The sequence below is a fragment of the Ambystoma mexicanum genome, chromosome 1p (assembly GCF_040938575.1).
Source record: "Ambystoma mexicanum isolate Mex_15411 chromosome 1p, UKY_AmexF1_1, whole genome shotgun sequence".
Classification (NCBI taxonomy): Eukaryota; Metazoa; Chordata; class Amphibia; order Caudata; family Ambystomatidae; genus Ambystoma; species Ambystoma mexicanum.
The window spans coordinates 1388128991-1388147143 of record NC_090921.1 but is presented as its reverse complement, the minus strand read 5'-3'; the positions used below and the strand labels follow the sequence as shown (position 1 = coordinate 1388147143).

General features: G+C 47.0%; 1 protein-coding gene across 1 annotated transcript in view; it reads right to left on the bottom strand.

Annotated features, from left to right (window-relative positions):
- C1PH16orf87 (chromosome 1p C16orf87 homolog) overlaps window positions 1-15889 on the bottom strand; it is a 203619-nt gene extending 187730 nt beyond the window's left edge. The window contains exon 1 of the mRNA XM_069607063.1: window positions 15760-15889. Within this exon, the coding sequence (XP_069463164.1) occupies window positions 15760-15795 (36 nt within the window). The 5' untranslated portion in view covers window positions 15796-15889. The remainder of the gene's footprint in view (window positions 1-15759) is intronic.
- Window positions 15890-18153: the final 2264 nt, after the last annotated feature.

Below are 18153 nucleotides of genomic sequence, written 5' to 3'. Positions count from 1 at the left end.
ACTTCAAAACACGCTCTTAGTTTCTCTAAATCAGATGATACCCAGTGGGGATGGCACACACTTCCTACACCCTCAGGTGACTTAAATATCTAGGACACTGGACATTGATTTATCACTGGTACATTTAGAGCAATACTGAGTTTGGTGTAAAAGATCTAAGGAATAAAACAAAGGTTAACAAATAATTCAGTTAAGTACTTTTGAAACCTTCCAATGTTCACTAAATTAACCCTTTCCTGGGGAAAAGAAAAAGGACAGAGTCATGGGTAAGAAGAGACATTGGGACAGCCAAAGTTAATTGCACAATGGCAAGGGGAGCTGAACATCTTCTTTGCAGGTAGATAAAAAGTCTTGCACAATGTTTTGAGAAATGTTTGTAGAAACTAGAACACTTGAAGGGCCACAAGCTGGGAGGCGTGCGAGGGGCAAAGCTTTAGCAACTCTGCAAGGTAACTAAGACAGGTCTCAACTGAGAGCAAGCAAGGCTACACAAGAGGTAAGTTCTCTTAGACTTTACAGTATCTCTGGTTAGAAAAAATGGTTCCAGCTGGCTTCCGTTCCTGTATAGCTCTGCAGATCCTGTTTTTCCTGAGCCTCAGCAGTGGGGACAAGAGGGAGGACGCCTGGGAACTCCTGTTCTGCAATGGGAAGGTCAGCGGCAGCAATGGGCAAACTTCAATTCAGCGGTCCTTCGGTGTTTAGCTCCTCGCTTCTGTCAGCAAATAGCAACACTGCAGTTCTCAGATCCCACTTCAGACTATCCTTGCTTCTGGGATTCAGCACTCCTTTGAGGTTGCTTAGGCTTGGTTAGTCCTGCATCAGGAAGTCCAGAGGATCTTCGTAACGCTCGGGTCTGACTTAAAAGCAACGCACACAATCTGGTGTTCCTCTCCCTGGCACTTCGGTTCCAACAGTAGCAGCAGTGGAAATACAACCAGCTTCGAGAGGATGTCCAGACGGGCTTACTTTGGAGTGGATTGGTCCCACCAACTCAAAAGGGAGCAGCCGTCCTTGCAGGGCTTCTCGAGTTGAGGTGAATTCGGAGCTTCAACACAGCAGCAGAGCTTCACCGGGCAAACCAACGGTCCAGGAGTTGCAGCAGGCGTCTTTCAAGTTCTTCGGATTCCTTTGTCCAGTGGTCGACTCTGCATTCCAAGCCAAAAAGCCTTGCCTTTTATGCAGGTTTCTCCCATTCATTCCAGCGTAGCTGTCAATCACACAGCAGGGTGGCTGTCCTTGACGGACAGCCAGCCGACAAATCACCTGTGGATGCATTCCTGTAACCAAGGGCATTAAGCACAGGGAGTATCAGGCACCTGCCTCGCTTCCTGCCCCTGCCAGACATACTGGAGCCAGAGGTAGGCTTCACTTGTGAATCCCGCCAAAGACAAAATGAACAAAGGGACCAACCCTGGTTTGGCATGCAGAGTAAATCTCAAGAAGGACATTTCCAACAAGAAATGAAAAAGACCGGGCCATTTTGACAAAATGGGCACCCATGGGTGCCTTACTGCAGCTGCAAAACGCAGCCCGCGGTAAAAGCACACAATGGTAGTAAAAAGAAAATCACTGCCACCAGCCATTAATTGTAGAAAGGGTAACAAATATGTTACATGAGAAACTAGACAAAGGGCATACTTGGTGTGTGCTGGGTCTAGAAAGTTACAAAAAGTAAAGTCAATTTCACTTCTCTTAGTGAAACTACTGTTTCCAAGAGCAGTGAAGATATTTAAACCTTTGGGAAATCTAAAAGGCTGAAGGTGCTGTGTGACCCAATGTAAAGATGATGCCTATGGAGTTTGTCAGACTCCAAAGTCAAAAGAAACAGTAGATCACATTAAAATTACATGAGAGATAAAAAGTCCAGCAAAAAGAGCTTGCGGTCTCCAAGATAGAAGGGAATTAACACATTTCTGAGAATTCTCAACACTTGTTCCTTCCCCCGACTGCCAGGGCGGGAAATTCCTTTGTGTGATTTTTATCTTCGGCGGGAGTCCTGTGACTCTCTGCCCAGGCTCCATAGGGTCTGTGAAGGCAGAAGTGAGGGAAGAGTCCAAAACTGCACAGCCCTTCTGCCAGCCCGACTGAGAATCCAGTTCAGACTGGAAGGCTGCTTGGCCTGAAAGGATTGCCAGCCCCCTCAAGTTTGAATATTGCATGACTATTTGATTGGCTGGGTTCCTGCATAAAAGTCCAATCCTGGAAGCTGAAGAGGTAGTCGACTACTGGAACAAAAACCGTAAAGGAAGATGAAGAATTTGCGGCTGAAATTATTTCCAACGACCAGAAAGCCCGCTGCAGCCTTTCCTTCCAATTGACCTGGGGACTCCGAAAATGACGACCCCCGACCCAGAGCCTGGTGCAACCCACTAGACTCAAGAAGACTACATTTTGAGCCATCCCACGCAGTGCTGTGACCATGCGAGGCTGCAATACTCAATACCCTGGGACCTCAAGCCATTGTGTGGTGCAAAGTCTTCCAAATTCAGTAACTCGCTGAAACTTCGTGGCCATCTTGCTGGATCTACAGAGGCATGATTCCAGTCTGAAAAATCGCCTCACTAGAGTGCTAGACCTTGAAAACGACGAGAATCCGACCAGCGATATTCTGACTTCTGTGACCTGACAAAGGCGCCAAATCCAGAGCAGCATCCAGCCGCAAGGAAAACCTTGCCTAAAGCCTTCCCAGTGATCCTTGCTGCAAATGTCCTTGCCGTGTCCAGTCTTCTTGATGAAGGAATTCAACGACCAGGTTTTTGGCTGCAGATCCTGAAGTAGTCCTGCTGCAAAAGCCTCTGTGCTGAGGTACTGTGCTGGCTTGGGTATTTACTGACCTCAAGTCTCTTGTGATTCCTGTGTAGTTTTGGGGTGTTTACACTGATTGGGGTCTCTCGTCCAGTTCACCCATGCCTACTGCTGGAATCCACGTAGGATGTCTTCCTGACAATTAAGCACAAGCACAAGTACTTTCATGGGTTCGAAGGATTATCAAACTGCCATTGTAGAGGAAATGTTATGGGCCAGTTTGATGGTAGGGAATAGTATTTCTCAAATTTTAAGTTTGTAATGGATGTTGCTAGAGGAATCTCAGAACTGATTGTATTCCTCTTTTTTACCTGGGGAAGAACTAATATATACATACACACATACATATATATACACACACACACTTTTTTTAATGTCTGATGTTCTATTATACAATTGTGTTTTTAGGGTGCGTACGCTTCATACAACTGGCTTAAGCCATTAATGGAATTTGTATGTGAAAAGGATTGATGCCACGTGAAAGGCAGCAGCACCTCGGAGCTCCCCTGAGAGAGATCCAGCCACGCGCCTAAGCACAAAATCAGAGGTAGATGGGGCCGACACCTGAATAATAAAGCAGAGGGGCGCAGTGCTCCGGATTGTGCCGGCTCACCAGACAGCAAAGCAGCTCCCAACACCGCGTAGAGGAATACGAGGGGGTGGGGGGGCCTTAATATACTGCAGCACATTGGCACAGCTGGGGGTGCCCCCCACCCCCCCATCAGCCGCAACGAGAAGCTTGCTCAAAATGGCTTAGGGACACGCTTGGTCAGTGTTCGCACATTGCGCATCCTCAAAGCGGGGGAGCGCAACCCACTGGCAGCTCTACACAGCACGGCACCAATGCAGGAGAACACAACCCACCGACAGTCACAACAACATCACAAACCACGGAGGGAGATCTGGCCGGCCTGTAAGGGGAAGTGGACAGACCGCTGCCATTACTAGAACTATACGTCCCAACTACGCCACGGTCAGGCGAGGACCCCCACACACACACGCGGTGGGGGTTTGGAGGTACGTCGACTGAAGCCTGGAGAGAGCAATAGAGGGGCAGACTAGCCCCGGACAGTGCCCACACAAAAGACAGCATACCAACTCTGAGCACCGGTCAGGACAAGACCCCGGACAAAACGGGAGGAGGCCGTTCAAACAGTATGCTATAATAAAAACGACGGACGCGGATAAGGCTAGAGCCGCAGATCTGACGGCGGAACATAGAAACATCACAACGTGGGATACAGGAAGACCGAACCACGGACGGTGCAGAACGGTACGCTAGCATGCAGGCTGGTAACAGAGGCAGCATAGATCCCCCTCAGGTGAGGCTGCTCCTTCCAACGCAAGGGAGAAGAAGAGGATTGGACTGAGAGGACCCCCGAAGGGGGATAATTGGGCAGGTCAGGAGTGTATCATAAACAGAACAAGCAACCATGCCAGAAAAACAGAAAGGAGGAAAAGGAAAGCAGACCAGTATGGAAACAGGCACTTGGAAAAACACATCCCAGCCCGTGGCACCAGAAGCCGGTATGAGCCCATCCAACACCAAACAGCTGGAGAGGGGTCAGGAAGAGGGCCTTATACTCGAAGCCATAGCGGCACTGAAACATCATTGGAGCACAAAATGGATGCAGTCATTGTAGATGTGGGGCTCCTCAGACAGGATGCGAGGACCTTGGCGGAGAGGGTGAATACGGTAGAAGACCAGGTACAGAGCAACACAGGGAACATTGAGACCACCCAATCCCAAATGGCAGATGCGTTAAACCGCATACGCGCCCTGGAAAATAGGGCGGAGGATGCAGAAGGGCGGAGGATGCAGAAGGGAGGGCCAGACGCAACATGCGCAGTGGAACTTCTGGAAGGGGAGGAAGGCAGGGACCCCACAAACTACGTTGAGAGCTTATTGCTTCAAGAAGTGGGAGCTGGGGTCCTGTCTCAGGGCTTTGCGGTGGCTAGAGTACACAGAGCACTGACCAGGAGGCCCAGCCCGGGGGCACTCCCAAGACCTATGATTGCAAAGATTATGACCTTTAAAGCTCGAGAAAAGATATTGCATTTACAAGGGAGGGAGGGGTGATAACGAGGGACACCCCCAGAATAACAATTTACCCAGACTGCACAGTACTGGTGCAGAAGCAAAGAGCACAGTTTTGGCCGACTAAGGTACGCCTCAGGGCCGCCAACGTGAAATATATGCTCCTGTACCCTGCTAAACTGAAAGGGCTTCATAACGGCAGGTCACACCTTTTCGAGACTACAGCTGAAGCCCACGAGTTGATGGATCCGCAGGGGATCCCACAACTGAGAGACAAATGGAAACAAACAGATCAACAGGAACGCTCCTCAATGAGGCACAGAACGACAGATGATCAACATGAAATGGGTATAGACCAGCGGACACACAAGCGGGAGGCAGCATATTCCGAGGGCTGCCAGCCAGACACCACAAACAGAAACCCCACAGAGTGACAGAACTCAGGATGCCAGTTTTAAGGCACCCCGCGTTGCAACAAACGCACCCTTTGCTTCTTCCTTTGCCCCTCTTCTCCCGTGCTGACCCGTTTTCTCTCACACTGTTTACCTTGCCACCCACTGTCCTTCTGACCCAGGTACCTGCTCATCCTGCCTTACTCCTGCACTGCCTCCGGGCCGCCCACTGCACTGGGATCTGTGTCTGTACCCATAGAGCCCCCACCTTTCTTCTGCACTTATCAGATATACCCTATCTGACCAATCAGGCACTTGCCACTTGCAGGCTGCACTACCACCTCTTCATTGCCTGTATTTATTTATTTCACTTATTTATTCTTTTCTCTCCTCTGTTCTGCACTTTCCACTTCTCCCCTTTCCACGCACTCTACCCCTTTTCCCTTCTCCATTCACTTGCATGTTCTTAATGTCACTGGGCCTAGTAAGATCGTTTTTCTTTTTTTTGTTATCCCTTGTGCTCCTCCCTTTGCTTGGTCGTGCTCTGAAACACTTGTGTATGAGCGCAATATAAATAAAACATCATACCATATATCACCCACAGGATGGAGGACGACACAAGGAGAGCGGCAGAGCCCGAGCAGGCGGAGGGTACCTGGGCGTTTGTTATTAGTTATAGTGTGTTGTTTGGTTGGTAGAAGGTACGAAATGTGGAGGATGCACTATGCAACAAAAGCAAAGAGAAGGCACAAGTGGCGATAACATTGGGACACACCTGAACAGGAGGTCAAGACAGTACCCCAAGGCAGAGGACCCATACGACACCTGGGCAGACCAGTGCCCACACAGATGGAAAGGATCAGAGGTACCCCAAGAGGAGGAGAACTGCACAGGACGGTGCAGGAGAGGCCATAGCTAGACATGGGACAGCACAAGGCTTGTGGGAATGGAGGGGCCGCAAGACTCATTATGCAAATGGGCCAGGAAGAAGCCACGATAGTCACCTGGAATGGCCGGGGCCTGAACGCCTATGTTAAGAGATTAAGAGTACGAAAATAAAAATAGCAATGCTGCAAGAAACTCATCTGATCGCAGAGAAGCAATTAAAGGCAGTCAAGAAATGGGGCAGACAGATGTATAGCTCGTCGTATTCCAACTACGCCAGGGGAGTTCTGACGTGGATAGCGCCTGGAGTCTCCTTATAGCTCATAAAACAAGAGTGATCTGGGGGGCAGAATGGTGATCGTACATGAAATGCTGGAAAACAAAGAAGTATGCTTAATAAACACGTATGGCCCCAATCAGGACACGATCAAGTTCTTCAAGAAGGTGGCACCTAGGCTGGCTCCATACAGGGAGGCGTCCTTCATTTGGGCAGGGGAATTCAACTGCACGCTGGACAGATCGGACACTAAACACGGAAAGCCAGTGCCGCCGGCGAGAGCCCAGCAGAAGATCCTGGATCAGCTGAAGCAAGGTATATGCGTAAACCAGGGGATACACACTACAGAGCCCCACACTGAACATTTACAAGGATAGACTACTTACTCACAGGGAGGGAGACTCTGGGGGAATTCACGGGGATACACATTAAAGCATGGACACTATCTGACCACACCCCAATAGTAGAAAATGGGCATACACATACAGAGAGGCTCCCATACCCACGTGGAAGCTGAGGGCAGAGGCATTAATGGAGGGAGAATTCCAGGAGCATATCCAGGACATGATCTATTTTGAGCACAATGAGGGCAGCGCGGATAGTATAGGAACGGTCTGGGAAGCCTTTAAAGTGGTGGTCAGGGGGGACGGCGATGGGGAAAGCAGGAGGACTCGGGGAGCATTCTCGCAGAGCTGGTGGAAACAGAAAGGGAGATGGAACGCACAGAAACACAGGCTGGCATAACCAGGGAGGAACATTGCGAACTTGTATCTCGGAGGCTGAAGTTCACCGCAATTTGGGAGCAACTGGGAGGAATTGGATTATGGGAAGTATATACAGAGGCTACATGCAGAAGGGGATAAGCCCAGCAGGCTCTTAGCCTGGCTAACCAGGCAGGAGAGTAGACATGACCCAATAAATGCAATCAAAGATGAAAAGGGGACAGAAGGGAGGACCTAGGAGGGCATTAATAAAGTTTTTCCACAATTTTACAAAAGATTGCACTCCCAGAACCATGAGACGGAGGCGGGGGGACACAGCCGATGCCCTGGCGGAGATTAACCTGCCCAAATTATCGGAGGAGCAAGCACGGTTATTGGAGGCACCCCTCACAGCAGATGAACGGGCAGCCATAATAGCCAGCCTCCCAAACTGGCAAGTCCCCCAGGACCCGATGGGTTACCCAGAGAATTTTACAAGAAATATAAAGACACCTTGGCTCCAAGGCCGCTAGATATGTATGTATGTATGTATGAGGAGGCATACGAGAAAGGACGGCTCCCGAACAGCTTGTCAGAATCGGTTTTAATACCTATATCAAAACCATGGAAACTGGCTCTCAACTGCATCTCTTGCAGGCCAATTTCCTTGATAAATCAGGATTCCAAAGTCCTGACAGCAACCCTAGCCAGCCGACTCATACCCACGTTGGTGCACCCAGACGAAACGGGCTAGGTACCGGGGAGGAATACTACGTGGAACCTGCGCAGACTGTACCACATAGTGGATCAAATGAACCAGAGACGGGGTGAAAGCACTGTGGCATCACTGGACTCTGTTAAAGCCTCTGATTCTGTAAAACGGAATTGGCTGCTGGGCGCACTCGCCCATTTTGTTTTATTATTTATAATGCGCTTTGGGATAGGGGAGGGATTTCTTCGCTGGATTAGGCTCCTATACAGGGATCCCAAGGCGAGAGTGAAGACAGGTAGACACATCTCAGGAGGCTTGGCAAATCTGCAAGGGCACGAAGCAGGGATGTCCACTATCCCTGATGTTATTTATATAGGCCCTACAAGCATTTGCAGCCTTCCTCAAAGCGAAGTATAAAGAATCTGGGATAAACAGACAGGGTCACACACCAAATTTCGATATACGTGGACGATATACTACTCTAAGTCAAAAATCAACATCTACCAGACCTGCTTTAGGCTATGGGCGCATTTGCTAGATTGTCAGAAATCACCATTAATAGGGGAAAGTCCTCGCCGTTTCCTCTAGCTGATCTGAGATAGGTTACCCCGGACCAGCTGCCAGACCGAGAACTCACATGGACACCGGACACAGACCTTTTGTTACTTAGGGGTAGACATATCATGATACTGCGAAGACACGAGGACAACACGCAGGTAGCCCTAGATAAAAATCGAGAAAGTGATGAAGTTCTGGAATGCGCTCCCACTGGGAATAATAGGTGGAGCGGCCCTGCTGAAAAGGACAGTACTGCCCTGCCTGCTATACTACTTTACAAACATACCACGCAACAGACCCGGGTCATTTTTCAAACAGCTAAACATAGTAGCACAGGAGTTCCTGTGGGGGGAGGGGAACAGAATAGCCGTGAACACTCTACAGAGAGACTATGAATCGGCAGGGATCAGGTTGCCGGACTTCGAACCTGGCAGGACAACTGCAATTGGTAGTACAGTGGCTGGGAGACGACATATCCATAGACGCATTGCTTTTGCGATCAGCTCTGCGACAATACTGACTGAGAAAGCTACCATGGATAGACAAATCCTTTCTCAAACCCCTCCATACCATGGTCAAACTGGTGCTAACCCTATGGAAGATGGCATGGAAAACGCAAGAGATATGAGACCCCTGCCCCACGCAAATCCCCCTTGCGGGGCTAGTCAGTGCCCATACAGAGACCCTTGTGACATATCGAACACATTGGGAAGGCAAGGGAGTGGACCGGATCAGGGACTTATGGCAATATGCACAATGGGTGGAATTCCAGACGCTGATGGAAGAGTAGGACATACACAGAGGTCAAATTATAATTTACAACAGCATGGTCCAGAAGACCAGAAAACGGTGGACGGCATTACCCGAAAGGGCAGACGCTCAGGGGGCACTGGACGCGTGGTATGATGTGTCAGAAAGGGGACATACGGTATCCAGACTCTACAGCTCCTGGGCAGTAATAATGCACAAGAGCTGCAAGCTTGGACAAGATGGGAAGAGAACGCCAGAAAACCTTCACAGACGAGGAATGGTCCAAGGCCCTCTGGTACACGAAGAAAGTCTCCAGGAATGCGAGATTTAGACAAGCACAGCTCTACCTTACACACAGAGCGTACTTCACGCCCAGGAGAATGTCCACCATGGGCAACAAGCAAACCCTGAGCTGGCTGCGATGCACGGCAGAGAAGGCAAACATGATTTACATGTTTGGTCCTGTCCGGTGATAAGATTTTGGGACACTGTTAGAGCAAAGGCTGCTGAAGGCGGAATCCACATGCAAGCAGGGTCACTGGAGTCCTATCTACTGGGCTTGTTCCCACAAGGAAGCAAACAAAGGACACATAGCAAAGATGAAAGACTTGCTTAATGTGTACACTGGCGAAACGGTGCATAGCAATGATATGGAACTGAAGCACAGGGCCAATCATAGAGACATGGTGGGCATACCTGAAGAAACTAGAGTGCTACAAAAGGGGAGAAAGCGTGAGAAACCAAGATACAGGCATGGAAATCGCTGATACAGGAACTGTTCGAATGCAACGGAAGGAATAGCTCAAGCGACCCCCAGTGGGCCGGATTAATGTTGATAAGCTGGAAGTGACGCGAGAGGAGAATCCTCACGGAGAAAGGAGGAGGCAGAGCAGACCCGGCCCAGAAAAGGCTAGTTCCTGGGGGGGTGGGGGGAGGATACCCGGGTGGCGCTACAGAACACTGAGGACGTGGGCAAGAGAGGCCGCGAAGCGCGCCAAGAAAGATGAGAACGGAGAGCAAAATCCCAACATGAAGTGCGAGTTTGTGCGTCATGTTTGTTGTTGAATGTTAGATTGTAAAACAAAGAAATAAAAAAATACAAATAATCTGTATTAAGAGGGTGGTAAAACCCAAGTTCAGAGCAACAATGTTGACTAAAGCCATAACCATTTATTTTGTAGCACATTCAGCTCTAAAGGAATTTGAGAGTGGATACTCCTAAATAAGGACTCATGCAGTAATAGGGTACCATAGTTAACTGAAGTGATGCAGCCACATTAGCACATGGCCTCATTGTAGCTTTCTTCCTTTCTTACAGAACTATTACACCAATTACTCGCCCTGAGGAAGACGAGGCTGTGTACACCACAAAGTTATTGAATTTAAGCTGCATTGTTGAATTATTGCTTTTTTAATTTATTGTGCCTCTTACACAGACACAGCAAAACAGTAAACTCACAATAAAAAGGTGTACCACAGCAATAAAAGAAAAAAGGCATTAAGTTACAATAAAATTACAAGTGAGTACAATGCCAACAACCCTACACACAATCCATAAAAAGGTCATACCATTTCAGTCTTCTAAGACTTTTAAAATGGATTTTTTAAAAATCCCACGTGGTTTAATACTCACTTGTGTTGGAAGGTCTCAATTTGCGTACATTTACAAAATCTGCATATTCTATTTACCCTCGAGATATTCTGCCTAGCTCCCAGTATTTCATCGGTGTTGAACAGGTTTCATCTAATTCGTAAAAAGTATTTCCTCCATTTACTGTCCGGGAGCAGAGACAGATACCTCGGGAACACAAAGTGATTTCACCTCTAGGATCACGCAATATTGGTGCACATAAGTTTTACAAATCTCAATTGTAAAGATCCAATCTGCTTCAATGAATCATTTCCTCACTATCTAGGGACAGTCTTTTGGTTTACATGGTTGTCTCCAGCTCTAATAAACTGTTACATGCCTCGCCACATTCATTCAATCGATACGCATTTTTTCTTTTTATAGCTATATATATAACTGCCCTAGCAGAGATGGTTTCTCTGCCATTAAAATCTCCCTGTAAAAAAGCACAAACTTTCCGTGCAGACCTAGGACCACATGGATGAAACACCCAGCTCATATCAGACTGGTGCATATGGGGAACCTAATGGAAGATTAAAAAAAAAAAAATTAAAAAAATAATAAAAAACATGTTTTCCAAAAGATCCCCTCTAAGCTTGTCCGTGTTATGCCCCTACTCATCTGCCACCCAGCACCGATACATGCACACATTCAGAGACTCACTTGCAAAGTTAAAACCTGCCAACTGCCTCTGCATTTATTTACTTGTTTTACTACTGCAGTTTTGAACCAACCTAATTGCATGTTCCATTCCGGCTTTTGGGTTAAACCAGCAGATGCATTCTGGGACATGTATGCTGTTCAAAAGTTAGCGGGCTGGAGGAGACATACTAAATACATTTGTTTGCAGCAAGCTACTAAGAGCTGCAGAGGACCCGATTGCATTCACCTGTTCCAGGCTACTGCAGGCTAGGCTGCAGAGACCTGGAGAGCCCTTAATTAGAAACCACTGCTGCAAGCTACTGAAGCCAGGGCTGGGCTTAATTGAACACAGCTGCCAGAGTCTGCAATCAGCTCCAACCTGCTGGCTGGGAGGATCTTTATAAGTTCACTTTGAACAGAAAGCAGTCGTCCGTCAACTGCTTCCACTGGGAGTTTGTTCTTGTGCTCCCGTTACCAGTTTTTGACCTGTCCTGGAAATATTCTTTTGGCCTTTGAATCCTGTTGCTGCTGATGCTTGCAGCTCCCTCTCCAGTCTGCTGCTGCCTTCTGCCCTGCTCCTCTGGGCTCCTTACCTTGCAACCTGCCTGTTCTAGCTTCTGATATCTTTCTGTCTTGCTTTCCTCCCTTCCTTGTTCAAACTCAGTCTGTTGAAGTTTTCCTGTTTGTTCCTCGCCTACGCTATTTCCCGACTTCAGTCCTTCGTTCTAGTGTCTGTATCCTATCCTCTACCTGGTAATGTCTTGCAACGCTGCTTTCTACTTGTATTACATCTTGGTCCACTGTGGCGCCTCCACTTGAATCCGTTTTACAGTGTGACCCTGGGTTGGTCTCTGTTCAGATCAGATAAGGGAAAGACTTCTGTTGCCTTCGCCTAGACTGTTGAAGTCGTACCTGCCTCGGTATATGGTCTTCAGTTTTACCCTTGCACTGAGTACAACAGTTTCCTCGGCACGCCTAAATCAGAACACTGCTATACAGTGGTCGAAGTGTACGAAAAGAAGTAGTGGAGCTATGTTCCCTACTGGCCTGCACCGCTCCCCACAAACCCCATTGCCACACCCCCTCCCATGCACAATACAAACCCCAAAACCATGCACTTGCTGTTTAAGGGCATGTCCAGTGCAGTGCACTGAAAGTGCAAGTTTCAACTTCTTCCTACACGTATTTTAAAACGAAACCGTTCCAGAACAGTTTCTTTTTAAAATAAAAGTATAGGAACGGTAAAACTTATTTTAAAGAAGTATAGGAGCACCGCTCCCGCCCACTGCTTATGACTGTTGTAATCTGCTGGTACCTATCCCAAGGGCTTTCCTTAATCCCTGGAGACCCCTTATATTCCAGTACACCATTATTTCTGATCAATCTGTGTTGCCCAGTGTACTTGCTTGTCTTGGCTTTTTCTCTGTCTCTTTGTTTACAGCCTGCTTCTGCTCCTGTAGTTCCTGTGAATACCACAACAGCTTGGTGTGTACCCTTTTTCTGTTATATCCTAGCATTGCCTCTGGAATCTCCCCTAATCTACGTGCATACCGTGAGAGATAGCCTCTACCCTGTGCTCTCTGCCCAGACTTGTGACAGTCCGATTCACCTCCTTCCACAATAGCAGCGTGTCTGCCCTTATTGGCATAACTTTCATTCGATACAATTGCAACAGGGGACTAGCTGAAATTGAACTAAACAATATCTTACTTTTTGCTGGATAAATCAAGATATTAAGCTTTCCCCGCCCACCCCCCCCCCAGTTGTAGATAATGAAGCTGCAGTCTGTCAGTTTCATAAATATTAAAACCCAAATATACAAAGTTGAGAACCGTACCTAAAACTTTATCTAAAAAGGGCCCACTTAAAATGCTTTACCCCTCCCACCCGGTCTTACAATCATTACCTTTTTGTTTTTTTAATATTTATCTCCTGCCCATTGGATGAAGTAGAATGCACTAGTGTGTCGATTTGGCGCTGGAGGCCAAAGGGGGTCTGGTCACACAGCACCAAATAATCTGCATATAAAAGCCAATTAACTTTGATAAAAAGTCAAATGGGGGGGGGTGTGATCTAGCAGCGACCAATGCTTTCCCCAGGTCTGCGATAAAAAGATTAAGTAGTGGTGCTAACACAGTCTTGTTTCAAGTCTTTATAAGTATTTATAGGGCTAAACAAAACCCCTCAGATCATGTCAAATATTAATTGGTTATGGCGGGCATCCCCACATTTTTATTTTACTCCAAAGCAAAAACTGAGCAGCTCTTAACATCCTGAAACTTTGCTTGTATAAAATGAATTAAAACCCCATTTAAAGTAGTGCCCACTCCCCAGACAAAGCCAGATAGTTGAATTATGGTTTAGGAGCACATATGCCAACTAGTAAACAATGAAGTCCAATATACATATATGCGAGATAGTAAGCATATGGGAGGCTGGACAGACGTGTAAGCCTGATCGACATTTTTTTTTTTTTATCCACCTTCAACTATGTAGCATTGCAAGATCCAAGCTACAGATTCATGTATAAAGCTGTTTGGGGTTATAAAGAAGCCAAAGATATTGGCTTTGCCAATGCTAATTTTTAGCAGGACGTGTGAAGGACACGCATAGTGCTCATAAATCGAGTGGCTGAAGGCAGAGGTGATTAAGACCAACTTTTTACACTGGTAGCAGGTTTATAGCTCCGATTAAGTCATTAACTCTCAGCAGAGTGCTTGAGGGAAAAAAAGCTGGCAGGCACTTATGAGTGCAATGTTTGATGGTAAGTGAGCTCAAAGAGTTCCCACGATGAGATGTTTTGGGCGGGCAGGAACAAGGTGGCAATGGCCATAGTGATTAGTATGACCATGGGCAGTCATTTGCTGGGCAAATTAAAAACCTACATGCTGTGTGTCCCTCTTCATATGCCATGTCTCCCTATCCATACTCAATTGCAATAGTTTAGGTTTATAGGTGGCGCAAGAACCATATGATAGCCGCAAATAAAAATGGCACTTTATTTTGTAGATGTGTCGATTTGGATAATCAACCACACAAGGTTTGCTCTTTGCTCACGTTTTGTATTGTCGAGGTCTTCCCTTTGTACCACCTCGGGTTACAAAGCATATTTTTCAAATCAGTTGTGTGGATTATATGCACGCCTTTGTGCCTGGCTTGATATTTTTTTTGTTATTAGTACCCTTCAAAAGTGAGAGTGTCATTGGTTTATTAGCAATTCTAAAAAAGTGGTCAAATAGGCATTTCAGTAGTTATATGTTTGTACAGTAGTGCCAACAAACTCTGCTAGGAGGCACGTATACGTTTGCCCTTACTTTGGCTTTTTCAAGGCACAATTAAAACCATATATTAAACAATGAGTATATTTTCTAAAGTCACCCGTAATTATTCATCATCGTACTACTGCAGTCTAGGGTCTACATCAATCCACAGTATTGTTCAGTCACTTGGGAATTTGTCACGACTGGTGCGAACCACACAGGCAGGTGTCACTCGTCGAACAAGGAATCCCAATCTTCCATGAATCCACCATGTAAGCGTCTTCGTGCAACCTAACATACAGTTATGCCCCCTCCCCGCCCTTACACATCCTGGAAACAAATGCACACAATACACCTATACTGGCACAACATGAGATGCGGCATTAAACAATAAAATAAAAAAAAATCCACGCAGCATGCAGAGCCTGGAAATAGTAGAATGCATATGGTTGGTGTGTTTGTCACCAACTGACACGAGAAATTGTAAAAACCTGCCAGTGTGCGAGATACCACTAGAGAACACAAAACATACCACCACCAAATAACCTTTAACATGATTTGGGCACTACTATTGTAATTTGATGGCTGTCTGTGGGCAGGATTGGACTACACGTGGGGAGCAGGGTCAGCGGTGGGACGAATGCGGTGCTTAAGCAGATGTTCCAGTGCGGATACGTAGATATCTGCGCCACTGTATCACTCGATCTCTGGGGCCATCCGTTTGCAGGGTAGCAGGGAGTGGCAGCAGTTAGCTACCCAACTGCATAGGCATAGGACTGTTACAGGGGTAGCCATGTCGTCTGTGGGTAGAATTGCATTGGCAGAGGTGCCAAAAGGAGCATGGGCTGGTCGCTGCGGACAGTTGCGGAAACGGAGTCCCAGACATCTGTGCCAAAGGGCGTTAGATCACGAGTAAACGATGCTTTTAGAGCTGTACGCAAGCAGCCGGAGAGTTCGTAGACATAGTGTGGCAAATGCTTTGGCCATGGGAGGGGACTTCCTAAGAACGTCGTGAAGCATCCCCCGGAGGCTGCTTTGTTTGAACAACCACCGTTTTCGACTGCCGCCCAACAGTACCTGACATACACGTCCCCACGTCGCGCCCTCACCTGTTGCTCGCACTCGGGACACGATTTCGTGGCCATCTTCTCTTTATTACCTAGAGAGCCACAGACAAACAAACCCGAGCTCCGGCCTTCCGTGCGCACTGGAGCTCCGCCCCTCTCCACTCACCCTGAGGCCCCGCCCCTTTGCATGTGCTTCTAACTCCGCCCCTTTCCACGCGCTCATCTCGATTCCCCACAGGAAACGCGCCACAATTGTCTAGGGCTGTGATTCTAGCTTGAATGCTAACCCCCAACAGGATACCGCTTCCTTCCATTGGACGAGCGAGGCTTTTACTAGCCGTACTTGCAGTGGGAGCCGTTGTTGTATGATGTCCTGTTTTCTGGTTTCAACAATCTTAGACGTGTTTTAATGCACCGGAAGTGGCGGACACGACGCTTTGACTGGACAGGCGGGAAAAAAAAGTGTCGACTCGATATCAAACAGATGCTCTGTTGCAATCCAATGTTGTAAGGGTTTGAATAATACAATACATATTTTCGCCAAGCAAACATTTCTTAAAGTAGTATATGGTTTCATTTCTCGCAGCACTCGGCAATATAATTAAACGGGTAGTAGCTCAGAAATGTTATCCCAATCGATTGGGCATCATACATTGATGCATCTTAAAAAATTTTCCTGTGCACCTAGTTTTCCTCACTTTGAGACATGCGAAAATGCATGCCTGGGCACCGCCACCTTATGGAAATGTTATCCATTATTCTATTGCCCTAAATTCAAGTGCCCTTGCCATAGCTCTCAACCTTTTTCGATGCAAAGGCGGGTGAAATCACCCGATTTTGTGTTTGTCGGGTGAGAGGCCCATTGAAATGAATGGGCGTGCACGAGGCTTGGCGGGTGACTCACCTGTTTACAAGGCAGGTGACACCCGCCAAAAGCGGGTGAGTTGAGAGCTATGCCTTGCGGCACTAAATCATATCACCTGCCCCTCAAGCTGACAACACTTGTCATAAATATATGCTCCAACTATTTTAATGAAGGTGATAGGCAGCGTAGCCAAACGTACCCTGTCATCGCCCATGTCAGAACACGGAACACAAAAAAAATGTTATAAAACATATATTTCAAAGAAAACAGCGATAATCGAAATGGTAGCAAGTACTTTTATTTTTGACAAATTGATGAAAAGAGGAGATTATGCCCACAAAAACATCTTATAATGCCAATTACCTTCAGGGATCGATTAATCACACCCTTTGTATTGTTTGCGGAAAGTTTCTTTCGATCGATGTACATTGGGATAGGTTATTGAGAAGGACGGAGTGGTTTCAGTTCGAAATGCAACACTTTCACATCTACATGTTTTCATAATCTATAGGCTGCCATGTTGCTCCTTGTTACTGCAACAGCGAAAGGACAGATTGGTGTCTGGCCATCGTCCCACATTATGGTCATTACTGATGCATTGTTCACTTGTATTGTCCAATTTCTGTTGAAAAAGCCGTCTGCAGGAAGCATCACCCAATGACACACATCGGTACAATGTAACTGTAAAATCGAGAATAAAAAAAATTAAGTACAAACTGTTCAATATAGTGTACATACTAAATCGATATATTCACTATCATTCCAAGTTATAATTAACACGTACAGCATTGATTCTTTGCGTGTACTTGAACACTCAACCGTTACATTGTTACTCATATAGCATAGAACACCCTTGCCACCCTCACTTGCATACATAGTCATTAAAGCTTTGCTTACATTGTGCATTGAGTATCCATTCTCTCTGGCACGAGAGACCAACCGCTTCACAAGACAGATTTCATTTAAAGATGTGAAGGCAGGCGCTCTGTTGCCAGTCTTTAGCTTCTCCTCCTAACGCACGTTTTCATGACTTCATCAATCTTCAGGGAGGCTGAGTTTCTTTGTTTTTTCAGGCGGGTCTGCATTTCTGTTTCAGGTGTGACAAGTTAGTTAGCGCTGAGGATTCTGGTACTTGTATTTTTCGCACTTGATTTTGCTGGTAAGTGACTGGAAATAACTCCTTCCATAGCACAAATCTTCCCCTTGATGGGGGGAGGGGGAAAGCCATGGTTGTGGCTCTCCAATGTAAGGCATGATGGCCCAGTACTGTCAAGTGTCACTTGTGGAGATATGAGGGGAACTGGATTATAACAGCCCATGAAGGTTGGGAAAGGGTTGGGTTTGTCGTCAATAGGGAAGGGGGATATCATGTCTCGCCCATGGGCACCCCACTCCCGGTCCCCAAGGACCCTCCACCCAGGTGATCCTCCCTCGCATCTCCTCCCCCCTGGCCACCTGTGCAGAGGATCCAAGGGGGTTAGGAGTGAGAATACCCTCAGGTTTTTCACAGTGGGGAATTGAGGATGTGCAGACCTAGGTATTGGGAGAAGAAAAGGGTGTTGCTAGGTTTG